We start from the raw sequence: 17,789 nt of genomic DNA, 5'->3' as shown, positions 1-17,789 counted from the left end.
CAATGCCGCTTTGGCTTCCCCCCGCTGCTGTGCTGAGCATGTGGTTACATAAACACACTCACACACACGCGCGCTCACACACACGCACGCACACACACACACACACACATGCACCCCCAAAACATGCACACACATACACACAGGCAGTCAAATGAAATGACTGTTTTAGTGGGTTAGGGAGGCCACCTACACACCTGCCCAAAAGAATGTTGGAGTAGACTTTTATCAGTAATGCTCGTGGGGGGTAACGCCAGTGGTATTCAGTCACATACCATCGATGCCAGGGGATGTGGCCGGTTGTGTGGAAACCTACAGGGGTTGGAGAATAATAAATGATACACTGGTTGGAAAAGAGAGCTAAGCTACTCCGGTTCAGCCTTTTTCTATTCATGCATGGGCTCTCCTTTTTTCTTTTCTTTTTTTTCTAGTTCCAATGGAAATATTTAGGCAATTTGCACATGAACCCTAAAATGGGAAAATGATGCATTTAACCCAACAACTTCAGAAGAGTCGCCACACCGTTTTAGCTGATGTCCTTGCCTCAGCAACCCACACAGTACTTGCTTGTCCTGTAACAGCAGGTAAGTCCCCGTAAGAAGAATTAGAAATCTGTTTTGTTTGCGGAGTGAGTTTGCACACACAAGGGATTTCACCTGGTTGGCTGCTCACATGGAACAACACAGAGGGCTCACGGGGAGGGGGGGACACAGCAGCAGTAGGCAATCACTTTGAATTTGAAAAAAAAAAAACGGTGAAAACATGACCCAAAAATTGTTCATAATGAGAGGTGCATCCACCGTAGTGGGGGGGGGAATCTTTTTTTACTCTGTAAAATAATATTAGGGGCCAAGTGTCATACTGGCTCCTTTGGGCACCTCTGATTAGATTGGGTGCAGCGGTCCCTCATATCGGGGCTCTCAGTTTACATTATTCATACGGAGGGAGGGTGTGACTTGTTGGCTCTTTTTCCGCCTGTATAAAACGAGAAGTTCGCGTAAAAGAAAATACAGATGGAGAAGGCTAGCCCGCTCGCTGTGTCACAGAGAGTCCCCTTAAGCCTACGTGACAACTCGCATACTGTCCCTTTGTGACCAGCTTATCGGCAGAATGCCCGGTCTCTGCCTGCTTTGTCTGACTGCCATTCTGGCCGCATTTACCCGGTTTGCCGAGACCGTGCAGGGGCCGGTGGTCCGATGCGAGCCGTGCGACGCCGGGGCGCTCATGCAGTGCAAGCCGCTGCCGAGGGAGTGCGCGGAGCGGGTTCGGGAGCCGGGCTGCGGCTGTTGCATGACGTGCGCCCTCGCCGAGGGCCAGCCGTGCGGAGTGTACACCGGGCGCTGCGGCTCCGGGCTGACCTGCCAGCACCGGCCGGGGGAGAGCCGACCTCTGCAAGCCCTGCTGGAGGGACGGGGAGTGTGCTCCGGGGCATCGAAAAGACTCAGCAGCATTCTCATACCTGCGCAAAAACAAGGTAGGCGGTGGATCAGTGGATATGTGCGGTGTCAGTCGTCAGTGCTGTTTGCTCAACGAAATGTTCCTCTCTGGGTTCTCGTTTCCCATCTTGGGTCAGTTTTGTTTTTGTTTTGTTTTGTTTTGTTTACCGTTGACTTGCTTGCAATTACTTATGTCTCTTGACGCTGTGGTTGGTCTGTGCCCGGCGCCGTGTCCTTCCAGTGCCGGTGCTACGCTTTCTTTTGTGTGTCTGAAGACACACCGCTGATAGAAACGCGGTTTACATATGTAATGTTGGTGGTGGTGGTGGTGGTGGAGGAGGTGGGGGTGGGGGGGGGATGCCTAAACTGATTAGCCGATGGCTTCGGATACGAGAACCATGACATATATGGTGCACACATTTTCTTATTGGGTGTTTCGCCATTGCGAGTCGCCTCCGCGCACGCGTCACGCGGCGGAAACGCCGTTCCCGGTGATGCGTTTTCTTGCGCGATTGTCCGCGTTTCAGACGAGAGATGCCCGTGGAAGTTGGCTCGAGTCTTGTGCCTTGGAAGATTACGCAACAAAACGCCGTATTCCTTCTGTCACTGGAATGTGGTATGCTGTTGATATACACTTTGAAATTGCCCCCCCCCTCTCTCTCTTCTCTCTCTGTTTTGGTGCACATCTAAAAAGGGACAAAGGAGATCTCTCAAAGCTGCTCTCTCGCTCGATAGCTAATCGCTCCATCTTTTTTAACTGCACACAAAGGCACACTATTTCACGCTCTCTCTCTCTCTCTCTCTCTCTCTCTCTCTCTCTCTCTCTCTCTCTCTCTCTCTCTCTCTCTCTCTCTCTCTCTCTCACACACACACACTCAAACACACATATGCCAACCGCGTGCACGCAAGCGTGCGCGCGCGCACACACACGCTACCCGACTCCCTCACCGAGGAGCTAAGGAATGCCACATACATTCTGCAACTTTATTCAGGTGATACTGAACAAAGGCGGCGTCTCTGCTCAGCAACGCTCACATTTGCCTTCAAGTCATGGCTATGGAGTTCTGCACACAGCATGAAAACCTGGGCTGCTTTCCTGGTTCAGGATGTGGGCCAAACATCTTGGGGTGTGGCAATGGGGGGAGGCATGGTTGTTATAGAGACATTTTTGCAGTGTTATAAGCTTCTGACATGAATATACACTAAGCTTGGGCACAAACACACAAACATATACACACACATATTTGTTTCTCTATCCTTGTGGGGACTCCTCATTGACTAGACTCATTCAATAGACTTAAGCATCATAACTCCAAGCCTAACCTTAACCATCATAACTACATGCCTAACCTTAACCATCATAACTACATGCCTAACCTTAACCATCTTAACTACATGCCTAACCTTAACCATCATAGCTATATGCCTAACCTTAACCATCATAACTCCATGCCTAACCTTAACCATCATAACTCCTTGCCTAACCTTAACCATCATAACTACATGCCTAACCTTAACCATCATAACTCCATGCTTAACCTTAACCATCATAACTACATGCCTAACCTTAACCATCATAACTCCTTGCCTAACCTTAGCCATCATAACTACATGCCTAACCTTAACCATCATAACTCCATGCTTAACCTTAACCATCTTAACTACATGCCTAACCTTAACCATCATAACTCCATGCCTAACCTTAACCATTATAGCTATATGCCTAACCTTAACCATGATAACTACATGCCTAACCTTAATCATGATAACTACATGCCTAACCTTAACCATCATAACGCCATGCCTAACCTTAACCATCATAACTCCATGCTTAACCTTAACCATCATAACTACATGCCTAACCTTAACCATCATAACTCCATGCTTAACCTTAACCATCATAACTACATGCCTAACCTTAACCATGATAACTACATAACTAACCTTAACCATCATAACTCCATGCCTAACCTTAACCATCATAACTGCATAACTAACCTTAACCATCATAACGCCATACCTAACCTTAACCATCATAACTCCATGCCTAACCTTAACCATCATAACTCCTTACCTAACCTTAACCATCATAACTACATGCCCAACCTTAACCTAATCCCGAGTCTAACCTTAAACGCAAGTCCTAACCCTAAAATAGACCTTTTCCCTCATAAGGACCCGTAAAATGTCCCCACAAGGTAGGTGGTTTCTGGTTTTTCTATCCTAAAGGAGACATAGAAACATGCACACACATACACACACATACACACGCGCATGCACACACACACACACACACTCACACACGCACGCACGCACACACAGGTTCCATTTGTTTTTGGCCCTTTATAATAATTGATGACTGTGCATGATGCTTTTTTGTTTTAGCAAAGATGTACGCTCACACGAATGAAACGGCACACACGCCACTTCCATGTGAATACACACTGTGTTGTGTGTCTAGGTATTACTGACGTCAGGCCTCCAGGAGCCTCTGTGTGTTTTCTCCCCCTCGTTATTTGGCTTGGCCACAGCAGTGAGCGGTGTGCAAGCACTCAGCAGTCACATTGTCACACACAAACTTCAAAACACACAGGCAGACACAGACGCGCGCGCACACACTCACACACACACACACACATACACACACACACACAGTCCATCGGCATCTTTCTTGCGTACTTTCTTTCTTTCAGTCTCTCTCTCTCCCTCTGCTTTTATATCTCCTCACTGTTATGCCTGGAATTTGTGTGGCTGGCACTCTCGGTGATTTGATCTTCTGATTCGTAAGGATACTAGAAAGTTAACACAGAAACCCACCATTGTCGCTGAAGCATCAGTAAGAAGGGGCCATCTGTGGCTCTTTTTCAGCCTCTGAGGCAGACAACAATGCAGGAATCAGATGGAAATCAATCCATACCAGAGGTGGAGGGGGGGGGGGGGAGTTATTACTCGCGCCCCTGCTGGTCGCAGTGTGTAAGTGCGTCATGGTGACTTCCACTGCCGCCCGCTCGCAGCTCCAGACCTCTGTCTCTTCCCAGACATTAACAAGCCCTCTCCGCAGCTTTTGCTGTTTACCCCACTTCAGTTATACAAACAAATTATGTCACGTGTTTATCAAAAAACTCCCCGAATTCCCAGAAAGGATAAATAAAAGTTTATACTTCACATAAATATTGATGTTTGCTGGCATCTAAATGGGGCTGAATATTATTTTCCCCCCCTCGTCCCTCGTTTGTTTTATAGATTGTGAGAAAGGCATCTACATCTATGTCAAAAATGTTTTCTGCGTGTTTACGCTGTTAAGATGTTGTTGATATGAATGTTGTTGTTCTAGCGTTATTTAGAGCTCTGGTGAGCCTGGGAGACCGTGGAGCCCCACCACGTCACTAATTGATCAGGTGGTTATGGAGAAGGGGTGGGCTGCGAGCCTGCCTGCCCACATAAGCTACTCCCCTGCATGCCCATCCGCCTCCCTAGCCACAGCTCTCAAACACAAAATCTGCTTTGAGTTAATGGTTTAAAATTCTGTGCTCGTGTGCACATGTGGTATGTCTATGTGATTGTGAGTGTGTGTGTGTGTGTGTTTATGTGTGATCATGGGTGTGCGTATGTGTGTGTGTGTGTGTGTGTGTCTGCATGACCATGTGTTCTCATACGCCTTTGCAGCCTGTCTTGCAGAGGTTCTAGCCTAGTCAGCTCTGTCGAGTAAAGCAGCGGTGTCTGTCAGAATGTGGCCTTGTGGTGGCGTGGTTGACCATCAGCGTAAGGTGGACAGTTAGTTCCTCTCCTATATTAGGGGGCAGTGTTTAGAATCCCCTCCAACCCACACCCCCGCCCCAGTCAGTTGGTCTGCTTTAATGATTTGGCGGGAATCTTTGCCACCGCCATGGCTTATTAATATCGTAAGGTCCTTTTTCACCTCTCACCACTACATCTCACCTTGATTTGTTACACCTCCCTACTTGCTTTATGCCCACCCCCTCTGCACATACACTACCGTTCAAAAGTTTGGGATCACCCAAACAATTTTGTGTTTTCCATGAAAAGTCACACTTATTCACCACCATATGTTGTGAAATGAATAGAAAATAGAGTCAAGACATTGACAAGGTAAGAAATAATGATTTGTATTTGAAATAAGATTTTTTTTACATCAAACTTTGCTTTCGTCAAAGAATCCTCCATTTGCAGCAATTACAGCATTGCAGACCTTTGGCATTCTAGCTGTTAATTTGTTGAGGTAATCTGGAGAAATTGCACCCCACGCTTCCAGAAGCAGCTCCCACAAGTTGGATTGGTTGGATGGGCACTTCTTTGAGCAGATTGAGTTTCTGGAGCATCACATTTGTGGGGTCAATTAAACGCTCAAAATGGCCAGAAAAAGAGAACTTTCATCTGAAACTCGACAGTCTATTCTTGTTCTTAGAAATGAAGGCTATTCCATGCGAGAAATTGCTAAGAAATTGAAGATTTCCTACACCGGTGTGTACTACTCCCTTCAGAGGACAGCACAAACAGGCTCTAACCAGAGTAGAAAAAGAAGTGGGAGGCCGCGTTGCACAACTGAGCAAGAAGATAAGTACATTAGAGTCTCTAGTTTGAGAAACAGACGCCTCACAGGTCCCCAACTGGCATCTTCATTAAATAGTACCTGTTAGAGCCTGTTTGTGCTGTCCTCTGAAGGGAGTAGTACACACCGGTGTAGGAAATCTTCAATTTCTTAGCAATTTCTCGCATGGGATAGCCTTCATTTCTAAGAACAAGAATAGACTGTCGAGTTTCAGATGAAAGTTCTCTTTTTCTGGCCATTTTGAGCGTTTAATTGACCCCACAAATGTGATGCTCCAGAAACTCAATCTGCTCAAAGAAGTGCCCATCCAACCAATCCAACTTGTGGGAGCTGCTTCTGGAAGCGTGGGGTGCAGTTTCTCCAGATTACCTCAACAAATTAACAGCTAGAATGCCAAAGGTCTGCAATGCTGTAATTGCTGCAAATGGAGGATTCTTTAACGAAAGCAAAGTTTGATGTAAAAAAAATCTTATTTCAAATAAAAATCATTATTTCTAACCTTGTCAATGTCTTGACTCTATTTTCTATTCATTTCACAACATATGGTGGTGAATAAGTGTGACTTTTCATGGAAAACACGAAATTGTTTGGGTGATCCCAAACTTTTGAACGGTAGTGTACATGCATGCACGCACACACATACACACACACACACAAACAAAATTTGTCTTTGTCTCTGTCTTTTTCTTTTCTTTTCCTGAGATATTCTGTTTTAGACAGTTCCTGTTTCTGACTCTTCCTCCCCGTCTGTGTCCCGGGGAAGTTTGTGGATATTAAATTGTCATATTTCTGGCTTCCTTGGCTTCATTTCAGGCCCTCAAACAGCCCACATGGTCTTGGGCTGACTTTATTTTTAACTTGGTTGAGGAGTTCTGTAAAGGATTAAGTGGAGGAGGGCTAGACTGAATACTCTGTTATTTGGCATCTTGTAGTACAATGCTGTTCACCATGTGACTGAGCAAGATACATATGTCCCAATTTGGAGAAAAACAACAACTTTGCAACAAAAAAAAAAGAAAAAAGTTTTTGAGAAATGAATGACCTTTTCCCATTTTGCCGACAGAGAATGCTGGGAGCCCGCGAGAGGAAGGTCATGCCAACGTAAGCACGGCGATGACGGTGTTGCCAGGCACGGAGGGTGGTCACAACAGGGGGCCGCTGGACACACGACCTGCACTGCACACAAAACTGATCAAGAAGGATCAGAGCAGGAAAAGCCAGAGCTACAAGGTGGAGTCAGTGTCAGGGGGAGCCAATACAGACATGCATAACTTTTCCCTGGAGAGCAAGAGAGAGACTGAGTATGTAAGTTGCCCCCCGTGATCACTGAGAATTGTTTTTCAGGACACTGTGCATATATTTTGGGAATAAAACTGACTTATTAATCACTGTATTTGTTTAAAAAAAAACAACACGATTTGATGTAATTTTATAAACCAATTTGCGAGGAGGAATCTGTCTTTTTTTCTAATTTAAAAAAAGGTTAAATGTTCTTTTGACTAATATCAAACTGATATTATGAGAATTTCACAGATACCTACTAACACATTTACTGAGACTGTAGCGATCAAGCAACTCACTTGATGTATGCATATACTATGCATCTTGCTACAGGGCTCACTGCAGTGATCATGTCGTCATGTGCAGTCACCATGTGAGGATGATAGTGGAGGGTCCCTGTTGTTAAGGTGTGTTTGATTTGCTCATGTGTAGGGGCCGTGCCGGAGGGAAATGGAAAGCATTCTGAACAGTCTTAAGATCACCAATGTGCTCAATCCAAGAGGCTTCCGCATACCCAACTGTGACAAAAAGGGCTTCTATAAGAAAAAACAGGTGAGTCTCCTTCTCTTGCTTCATCTCTCGTTCACATACGCACACACGCGCACACACACACACACACACACACACACACATGCCTATGAACAGAGAAGCATGCAAATGGACCTATGCACACATGCCTGAACACTTCTGAAGAATCCTAATCTTACACCTAACTTAACCCTGGAACTCCCCCCAACCAAATACACACACACACACACACACACACACACCCACCCCACCCCACTTCACCCCCTTGGCCTCAACACTCGGGGTTGCCCTGACAACGACATCAACACTATATTATCAGAATCACTAATAACCATGTACTACTCTGGTAAGTGCACTGCAGCCTTCTGACTCATGCCTGACAGGAAATGAAGTCGGTCAGGTGTGTTTGTGGGTGTGTGGTATGGCAGTGTGTTGGGGGTAGAGATGTAAGAATGTGGTCTTGGCGTGTGTGTGGCATGGTAGATGAGGTGGCCGGCCAGTATATGCACGGCCCTCATTTGATGGAGGTAGTGGTGGAGCTTGGTGAGGGTGTAGGTGTGGGGTTCTGTTGGCGAGGTAAAGAAAACAAACAGCCTGTCGCTTGTTTCATGTTTTTTTCTTGACTGCGGTACAGACTTGGGCCACCCATAGCCTACTCATTTGTAAGATGGATAGAGGAGGATTGAAAAGGAAAACAGAGTAGCTAAATTTCATCGGCATAGTTTGGTGGGCCACAGCCATAACATACGAAACTCTGTGCTAACCTGACAGAGGAGGAGAAGACAGGGAGGTGGGTGGCAATCCAAAGGGGCTTGGCTGAAAACTAAGGAGACATCAAATGCATTGCCCCATCCCACTTCCTGTGGCTGGGGGCCTTATCGGAGGGACTGAGGAGCAAGGGCCCATTCTGGGAAAACGCATGAGTCACCACAAAAAGTCCCCTTAATACTGTGAGTCAGAGACCAAACCAAACACCCCCCCCCCCAACACACACACACACACACACACACACACACACACACACTCAGTCTTTGTCCACGCTCCTAAAGGAGGTTTGATTATGGCTGTTAGCAACCTGCCTCTATTTTTCTTTTCCCAGATTCAATCAACAAATTGTGACTGTTTGTGTGTACTGCTGGAAGTGTGTCTGCATGTGTGCACTGCAGCATGCCAGCCATCAACCCCCCCCCCCCCCACACACACACACACACACCCGACCCCCACCCCTACCCCCAAGTGGTTTTAGTGGGGTGTAGTGTATTGTGTTAAAGCCATCAAGAAGGCTGTGCCTTCATGCTGTGTTCCAGAGATTTATAACCGGAAACCAAACGAAGAGGAGACCGTGTGAACTGTCTAGAGTGACAATACTGCGAAAAGAAGCAAAGAGCGAAAAGAGGGAAAGTGTGAAGGTCCAAGCAGATGAAAAGGGGCATGGGCAAACATACGATATGCAAGCTGTCTTAGCTTCTCAGGGGTCCCCTGTCACCAAAATAAATAATGACGGATGTGTGTTTGCCCTCGTGGGTGTTTGTGTGTTCATAAGAACGCAAGGACATGCTGTATGCTGTGTGTTGGTAACGTGAAGCTTTCACATAGGAGAAGCTGGAGCTCGTGCCTTACCTTGAGAAGGCTACAGTGAAACCTAATTTTAGCTGTAGTTATATGAATTGGCGCAGTGTGCTGGTGCAAGCCGAGCATGCTTAACACTGTCTCACTCATTGCAACCTTCTAACTCTGAAATCTCTCTCTCTCTCTTTCTCTCTGTCACACTCTTTCTCCTCCCTCTTTTACTTTAATTTCTTAGTCACTCTTACTCTCTCATTCTCTTTTGTCCTCTCTCCCTACCCCAACCCTAAAATTAGACTGCCAGCAGTCATCTTCCATCCTTTGTTCTGTCTGTCTGCTCTATTATTTTGTCCATTTTGTCCCTCTGCCCACCTGGCTTGTTCTTCCTTGTTTGGCCAGGAATTGCCCTGTAGATGACTGTGAATGGGATGGTAGAGTGTGTGTGTGTGTGTGTGTGTGTGTGTGTGTGTGTGTGTGTGTGTGTGTGTGTGTGTGTGTGTGTGTGTGTGTGTGTGTGTGTGTGTGTGTGTGTGTGTGTGTGTGTGTGTGTGTGTGTGTGTGTGTGTGTGTGTGTGTGTGTGTGTGTGTGTGTGTGTGTTTGCATTGAGAGGAAGAAAAAGAGGTTAAGGATTTGAGCCAGGTGCCTGTGTACTCTTATCCCTCTCTCCTTCCCTTCCATCCTGCCAGCACCAGGCCCATAAGGGCTGACTCACTGAGTATGGCTTAGAAGGATCTGCGGGAATGTACACACTGACCACAATGGCTTTATAATAACTGACCAACCATTGGGGACCGAGACAGCTATTTTCATTCTGTCTCTCTCTCTTTCCATCCTTCTGTCCCTCTTTGAGCATCTAATCCATCTCTCCTTCCTTCTCAACGGGGGATAGGGAGTGTTTGTAAGGTCCGCTTTATAATATGCATCCTGTCACACACACACACACACACACACACACACACACACGTATGTATGTATGAATGTATGTGTATGTGTGTGTGTATATGTATATATATAAATCAAGAGTGTATGTTTGTATGTTCGCTTAAAACTCCAGAAATACTCATTGTAGAACAAAATGAAAGGTATCTTTAGAATCAGCACTTTCCAAGGATTGCACAGTTCGAAAAATATTTCAAAAACCAAGTAAAAAATTTGATTTATTTGCGAAACTGGGTTCATTTTGTGGCGATTCGCAGCAGCGACGGTTCTGCAGCGATTAATACATACATTGGCAAAGAAGCTTGATGAATGGACTGAAAATTATGACATTTGATAATTATCATTAATAACATTTGTTTATTCGACATTCATTTATCACATGTATCATATCATAAATTATCCTATTTTTCGTCTTTGCTTATATTATGAAGATCCGATCGTGTTGGTCATGATTTTGCGAAACATGGAGCCTCCGAAGACCAGCAGTGGCACTCGCTGCATCGCAACTCACCATCTCATGTGGGCCATACAAAGAAGTCATCCTCTTACCAAGGATACCCCTTATTCCCTCCGACTCTGAGCTGCCCTTCCGGTTTCGTAGACTTCAGCTTCCCTGCAAGCCATGTTTTGCAATGACCATCAACAAAGCCCAAGGACAGACTTTTAAAACGATTGGAGTAAACCTTTCTGCTCCATGTTTCTCACATGGCCAGTTGTATGTAACTGCCTCCAGAGCTGGTAGTGCAGAAAAGCTTTCTATCCTAGCACCAAATACCGTGAGGCGCTTGAGCGCTGAGCAGTTAATACACACATTGACTGGCAAAGAAGCTTGATGAATGGATTGAAAATTATGACATTTCATAATTATCATTAATAAGATTCATTTATTTGACATTTGTTCATCACATGTATCATATCATAAATTATCCTATATTTCGTCATCCATTATATCGTAAAGATCAGATCGTGTTGGTTGTTTTGGTGAGAACGTTTTCCCCGGGCAACGCCGGGTACCTCTGCTAGTGTGTGTGTGTGTGTATATATATATATACATATATATATATATATATCCCTGTGATGGACTGGCGGCCTGTCCAGGGTGTTTCCCCGCCTGCCACCCAATGACTGCTGGGATAGGCTGCAGCATCCCCGCAACCCTGAGAGCAGTTTACGTGGTTTGGATAATGGATACACTATATATATATATATATATATATATATATTAAGCCTCGCAGTCCACTGAGCTTTGCATGCCGTGAACACCATCAGGGTGAAAGGTGTGATTCCCATTTGGCCTACTTCCAGTCTAAAAATGAACACGTCCATAGCACATCCATTGCTGCGTTGGATAAAAAGCATCTATCATTTGTTATATGAGATTTCTGCACATCTATTTACTTCTTATGTTGATGTCTCGGTCCTGTCTTGCCCTGCACAAGTCTTGCTGTGTATACCTGTTTGTTTTTGCAGGTGCTTGTTAGTAAAGCTCCGTCCTGGCTCCTGTTGCTGGGTTTGTGTGGTGGCCCATTCTGTTTGACTGGAGGGTCATTTCAGAGTTGGATTAGTTGGGATTCGCATCAAACTAGTTTTTTAGGGGTGTGTGTTTTTAGAAAGAGCAATATCCTGCAGCAATGTGTGGGCCAGGGAACTACACCCAATGCACTTACACACACACACACACACACAAATCATTATGCATATGGAAGCATAAACAAACACCCATACACAAATACGCATACAAACACACAGGTACACCGTCTTTCACACCCATACATATACATACACACATATTACACTTTTTGAGCCTGTGTTTATCCTGTGGTAAGCCCAGGCTCTTTTTAATGTCCATGAACCCCAGTGGCACTGCTATTAACTAGAAAGACAGGTATTATAAGAGCACTCATTCATACACACACACACACACACACACACACACACACACACACTGCAATACACAACGCATCCTATAAAGGTAGCATTATGAATGTGTAGGGTTGGATAAAATGTGTTCTGTTAGCAGCAGCTATGCACTGTTTAGCAGCTAGTACTAATATTAGGACTGTAAAGTCAAGGGCTCAAAATATACAGTACAAGATCTAAGATGCTGCGTCTGCATTTTTCCAAGTTTTAGGGTTCAGTTTGTAAGATTTTGTGTTCTTTCCCTATCAGTAAGCATTTCTGAGGATGCTAGTCTCAATTTACATTGTAAATAGATCAGTGGTTCTGCAGGTTATACATCCCAACCACTCAACCTGGGGGCGGAGGGTCATTAATTAGTGAAATCATCTACATCCTCTTGGGCCTTGATGACATAGTTGGGAACCACAGGTTTACATTACGAGAGGCCAAGTGGACTTAAGTATATTTCCTTAAAGTTAAAGTAAACCAGTACCCACATCTTGGCCCACCTCAAAAGGAAAATATCTTTTGTGCCTCTTGCTTATTTCTTGCATGATAACTCCAAGGTACCACTAATATTCTCAGGGGACTATGGCCCTGACCCTTGGACTTACTATTGGTTTCATGTGATTTTGGCTAACTATGATTTTTGTAGTTGCACTCTTTCTGAGCCGATTTGGATTTAGGCCAGGGAATCTCAAACGTGTTACTCAAAGGTCCACATCTGATTTGTGTTCAAGGTCAGAGGTCCGGAACGATTGATGATAACAAAATAACATTTAATCAACTCACTTCAGGAAGCAGGAACACGTTGTCATTTCATTTCATGTACGCAAATACATGAAATGAATTGACATATCGCTCCCCCCAGCCTACAGCAGTGCAACACAAAGACAAAAACACGTATCCAAAAACTACCAGAGCACATATATCCAAACTAACACATATATCCAAACAAAACAAAATAAAAAATAAAAATCACTGTCCAAGAGAGCAAACGCCAGCCAGGATGATTGTCGGAACTGCCGGTCTGCATGGGCTAGCAGTTAGCTTAGCTTACCCTGCTTCCGCATCCTGTCAGACCGCCCTCGGTGTTTCCTCTTCGGGCGCAGCTCAGGCAGGGCCGTGGTCCTTGGGCCCACCAGACATGGCAGAACAGGCTTCCTCAGCCGAGCCAATGCTAGCACTCCCAGCCAGACACCTTCGACACACCTCCCCGCGCTCCACACGACGACACTAAAAACACAGTCAACGCCAGGCGAGGCTGCCGACAGACCACCCTCGGTGTTACCAGAACTGCCGGGGCTAGCAGTTAGCTTAGCCTGCCCCGCTTCCACGTCCTGTTAGACCGCCCTCGGTGCTTCCTCTTCGGGCGCCGCTCCAGGCAGAGCCGTGGTCCCTGGGCCCACAGGACGCAGCAGACCAAACTCTCCCAGCCGATGCAGCGCCAGCTCTTAACTTGTAACTTTTGTTATAAGTTGTTAATTTTCTGCCATTTGTTTTCTGGTATTTTTAGTTCTGTTATTTCTTTTGTTATGTTCTTACTTGTTCTGCGAAGACGTGCCCTACCCTGCCTCCGATTGGCTCTAACCCTAACCAAAACTTGTGTACCATTACACTTCTTGTTACTGTGATTTATAGCCACACTAGTTTCTCTCCTCTAATCTGCTCTCTGTGTTTCAACGAAGGTGAGCTCAGCCCCTCCACACACACACACACACACACACACAAGGAGCAGAGCAGAGGAGAGACAGTGAACCAGGTGAAGTAAAGATAGCGTTACTCGTTACTTGACAACAACTACACTCGTTACGTTACTGTAAGCGCAATAAAAGCTTCGCAGCACCCCCAAAGCATATTCTCCGGTGTAGCGTTAATGCGTGAATTCGCCGGCCACAACACATAACATAGAAAACACTATATACTACACTTCATAATGTATTGTATTCATAGCACGAGGTATGGGCTGAGCCCGATGGACTTGCCATTCAGTCCGGACTTTGAGAAGCCCTGATTTAGGCTATTAGCCAAATGCCTGTAATTGTAAATGTGCATTTTTAGCGCCTCTTATCCTTAATAGAGTACAGAAAAGTTACATCTAGTCTGTGTGTGTGTGTGTGTGGGGGGGGGGGGCGTGTGTTTGTGTTCAGATTGAGCCAATAAACAGAGGACTGCTGGAGATGGCTGCTAATAGTTTACAGATGAACTATTAGCCATCATCCCTTCTGTCTCTCCTCTTGCTTTTCCATATGCTAAACTTACACACACACACACACACACACACACACACACACACACACACACACACACACACACACACACACACACACACACACGACTATGTCATCATTAACCAGAGCACAGGAACACAATGTTAAGCTCCTCTCCACAGTCCCATCCACTGGGTCAGGTCTAAAATAGAAGCTGGCCACAGACTCAGACGATGGCACCATGAGGGGAAACGGAGGAAGAAACAGAAAAAGTGAATTAGGGAGTGAGGAGAGGAGAAGGAAGAGACCAACTAGGAAAAGGGAGGAGAAAAATACCTCTCAATGCTCGTGTGTGAGAATGGGGCGTGTCAGACTGCGTACTTGCCCTCAGACTGCTGCAGTAGTTGTTGGCTAGGTATTTTAATAGGGCTCTGTCTCTATAAAGCTGCCTTTGATCATGCACTCAGGCTGCACGTGGATGTTGACTACACCGGAAACAGACACCTGGTCACCCTCGGAAACCTGTCTGTCTGTCTTGTCTGTCTGTCTGCCTGTGTGTCTGCCGACATGTCTTTTTAACTCAATGTCCTGTATGCCTTCTTGTGTCTCTGTTTTCCCCCATGTCTCTCTGCTCCTGTGTGCTGTTTGTTTGCCTGTCTGCTAGCTCCCCTGTCTGTCTGCATATCTACCTTTCCCTCCATCTCATCCCTGGATCATTCAGTCCTATTGTGTCCTCTCATGTATACTTCATATGGATTTTATACAGTGGCTAATAGATTGTGCCTAACTATGTGTGGGATATTTGATGTACATGTATGCATATGTGACTGTACTAGTGTGCACATGTATGTGTGAGCATACATGTGTGAGGTCATGTGTGCACATAGGCAGGTGGGGGTCCATATCTCTATATAGTTGTCTGTTTGTTTGTGCTTGCATGTTGCTGGTGTGTGTGTGTGTGTGTGTGTGTGTGTGTGTGTGTGTGTGTCTGTGTGTGTTATATACACAATAATATAATATATATCATATTTGTAATATATGTATATGTGTGTATGTATATATATATATATATATACATATATATCAATAGAGATGTAGGAAAAAAAGTTTTAATATATAGTAGTACAAGCTTGTTTCTTGCGTCGCGCACTCATCAGCTGCTAATTAAAAGTTTTTTTCCCTACATTTATATTGATATTCTGCTCCTCATTTGTTGAGCACTTTTATCAGCACCATTGACAGTTTAAAAAAATGCTGCGTGTGTGTGTGTGTGTATATATATATATATATATATATATATATATATATATATATATATATATATATATATATATATATATATATATATATATATATATATATATATATATGTGCGTGTGCAGGCCATAATCAGCTCCAGATGATTTTGAGTATCTGCCAGCTGCCCAGAATAGCAGTGCTGGTTTCCCCGCGGCCCTCCAAACTGGCCTTGGCAAATATTTTAGCAACTTCTTGTTTACCTTCACACTCCTCACTCTCACTCACTCAGAGCATTCCTCATTACCGTCCTTCTCTATCAAAAATAATCTCCTTTTTTTTTTTCAATTCACCCCACTGGTCAGGAGCCCTTGAGCTTGATAAATAAACTCATCTATAGCCCCAATAGAGGAAAAACTAAACAACATTGCATGCATTACTCAGACAGACAGATGGAGTTTGGACTCTTGTATGAACTGTTTGAGTGCATATGGATGCCAGAGTTAGGTTCTCTGAAACCAGCTTTTTTAGTGCGTTATCCATTTAGGATATTTTTTGTTTGTTTGTTTTACACGATGGCTAACTGCGTCTTGGTGTTAATCTATGATTGACTCCACATGGACAGATAAACACGCCTAGAAAGCATCCCTGACAGGAGGGCATCCCTCCTTGTCAATGTGTTTGTCACGTTGGAGCTATGCTGAGGCATGACTTGCTCTTCTTCCTGACAAGTAGCGAATGTATAAAAGCCATCAAGGAGTTAAATGCAGAGAGGGCTCTGATAAAACACACACACACACATACACATACACACACACACACACACACACACACACACACACACACACACACAATATACACACAGGCAGTGCAGATCCAGAATAGTGTTGATAAAACAGTGTCAGTTTAATTCCCTCACCTTGGAAACACTAATCTGTTTGCACAATGTGGCTCAAAATGTGAAATCCTCAACATCTTTCCAGGCTCTGCCTCCTTCGCTTGGCCTTGTTATTCCTTCTTGTTATCTGTCTGTTTTCTAAAAAAAAAAATGTAAAAAGCGGATGGGCCAGAACTAGTTGAATGATTTTAGTGTGCTCGCTCGCCTATGCCCTGTTGGTTACACCCAGCTGTCTATTACTACTAGTTGAGGGGGGCATATATGCTAAAAATAGACTGCATATGTTTGATGGTAAAGAAAGGCTTGTGCTGGAATGTCTGATATGCAGCCATTAACGTTGGAAATGTTTTTTTATTACATTTGTTTGTTTTTTTTGTGCTATTGTTTGTTACTGTGCACATCCAAGTTTGTGACGTTTACGTTTGCTATCTCTTTTGCAGTGCCGTCCATCCAAAGGCCGGAAGCGAGGCTACTGCTGGTGCGTGGATAAATACGGGCAGCCTCTACCAGGCTACGATGGCAAGGAGAGGGGCGAGACACAGTGCTACAACCTGGAGAGCAAATGAGACAAGGAGAACAAGAGTGGTTGGAGAGCAAGTTCGAAGTGGGAGAAAGAAAGACATTTGGGATGGGGGGGGGAGAGAGCGAGAGAGAGAGAGCGAGCGAGAGAGAGAGAGAGAGAGAGCGAGAGAGAGAGAGAGAGAGAGAGAGAGAGAGAGAGAGAGAGAGAGAGAGAGAGAGAGAGAGAGAGAGAGAGAGAGAGAGAGAGAGAGAGAGAGAGAGAGAGAGAGGGGGGGGGGGGGCCTATATTGCTCCTGCATGTAGTTTTATGCAAACACTTGAAGGAGCTCTGGACCTTTGACTTCAGGTCCCAATTCTGTTGGAGAGGAAGGGAACTTGGGGGAAATAGGGAGGGACATGGGGAAGAACAAAGGGGAGGGGGGTTGAGTAGACTGATGAGCACAGCCTAGGCCACTGGCCAGACCTCCTGTCCATCACAGCTATCTGTTCTGTGCTAACCTCTATTCTTTCTATTGGAGAAAAAAACAAAACAGAAAGAGGGAGGGAGAGAGAGAATCTTATCATCTGCACTATTCTTTTAGAGAGAGGAAGGAGAGACTTTTCCACTCACTTTAAAGGGGACTTGTTTGTGACTGTGACCCCCACCGCAACAAGAGTTTGTGTGTATGTCTGGGAGTATGTATGTGGGTGTGTCAGTTTGTTTGTG

At 45.0% G+C, this 17,789-nt stretch overlaps 1 protein-coding gene across 1 annotated transcript; it reads left to right on the top strand.

Moving 5' to 3' along the window:
* The first annotated feature begins 1,026 nt into the window (after window positions 1-1,026).
* igfbp3 (insulin-like growth factor binding protein 3) lies at window positions 1,027-17,189 on the top strand. The gene is made up of 4 exons (XM_056276382.1): window positions 1,027-1,471; window positions 7,067-7,308; window positions 7,717-7,836; window positions 17,002-17,189. Exons 1-4 carry the CDS (start codon window positions 1,108-1,110, stop codon window positions 17,125-17,127), a joined length of 852 nt encoding a protein of 283 aa, XP_056132357.1. The 5' UTR covers window positions 1,027-1,107; the 3' UTR covers window positions 17,128-17,189.
* The last annotated feature ends 600 nt before the right edge of the window (window positions 17,190-17,789 follow it).

This window comes from Lampris incognitus, chromosome 3, assembly GCF_029633865.1.
Source record: "Lampris incognitus isolate fLamInc1 chromosome 3, fLamInc1.hap2, whole genome shotgun sequence".
NCBI lineage: Eukaryota > Metazoa > Chordata > Actinopteri > Lampriformes > Lampridae > Lampris > Lampris incognitus.
The sequence above is the reverse complement of the archived record's forward strand: the minus strand, read 5'-3'. Positions and strand labels throughout refer to the sequence as shown.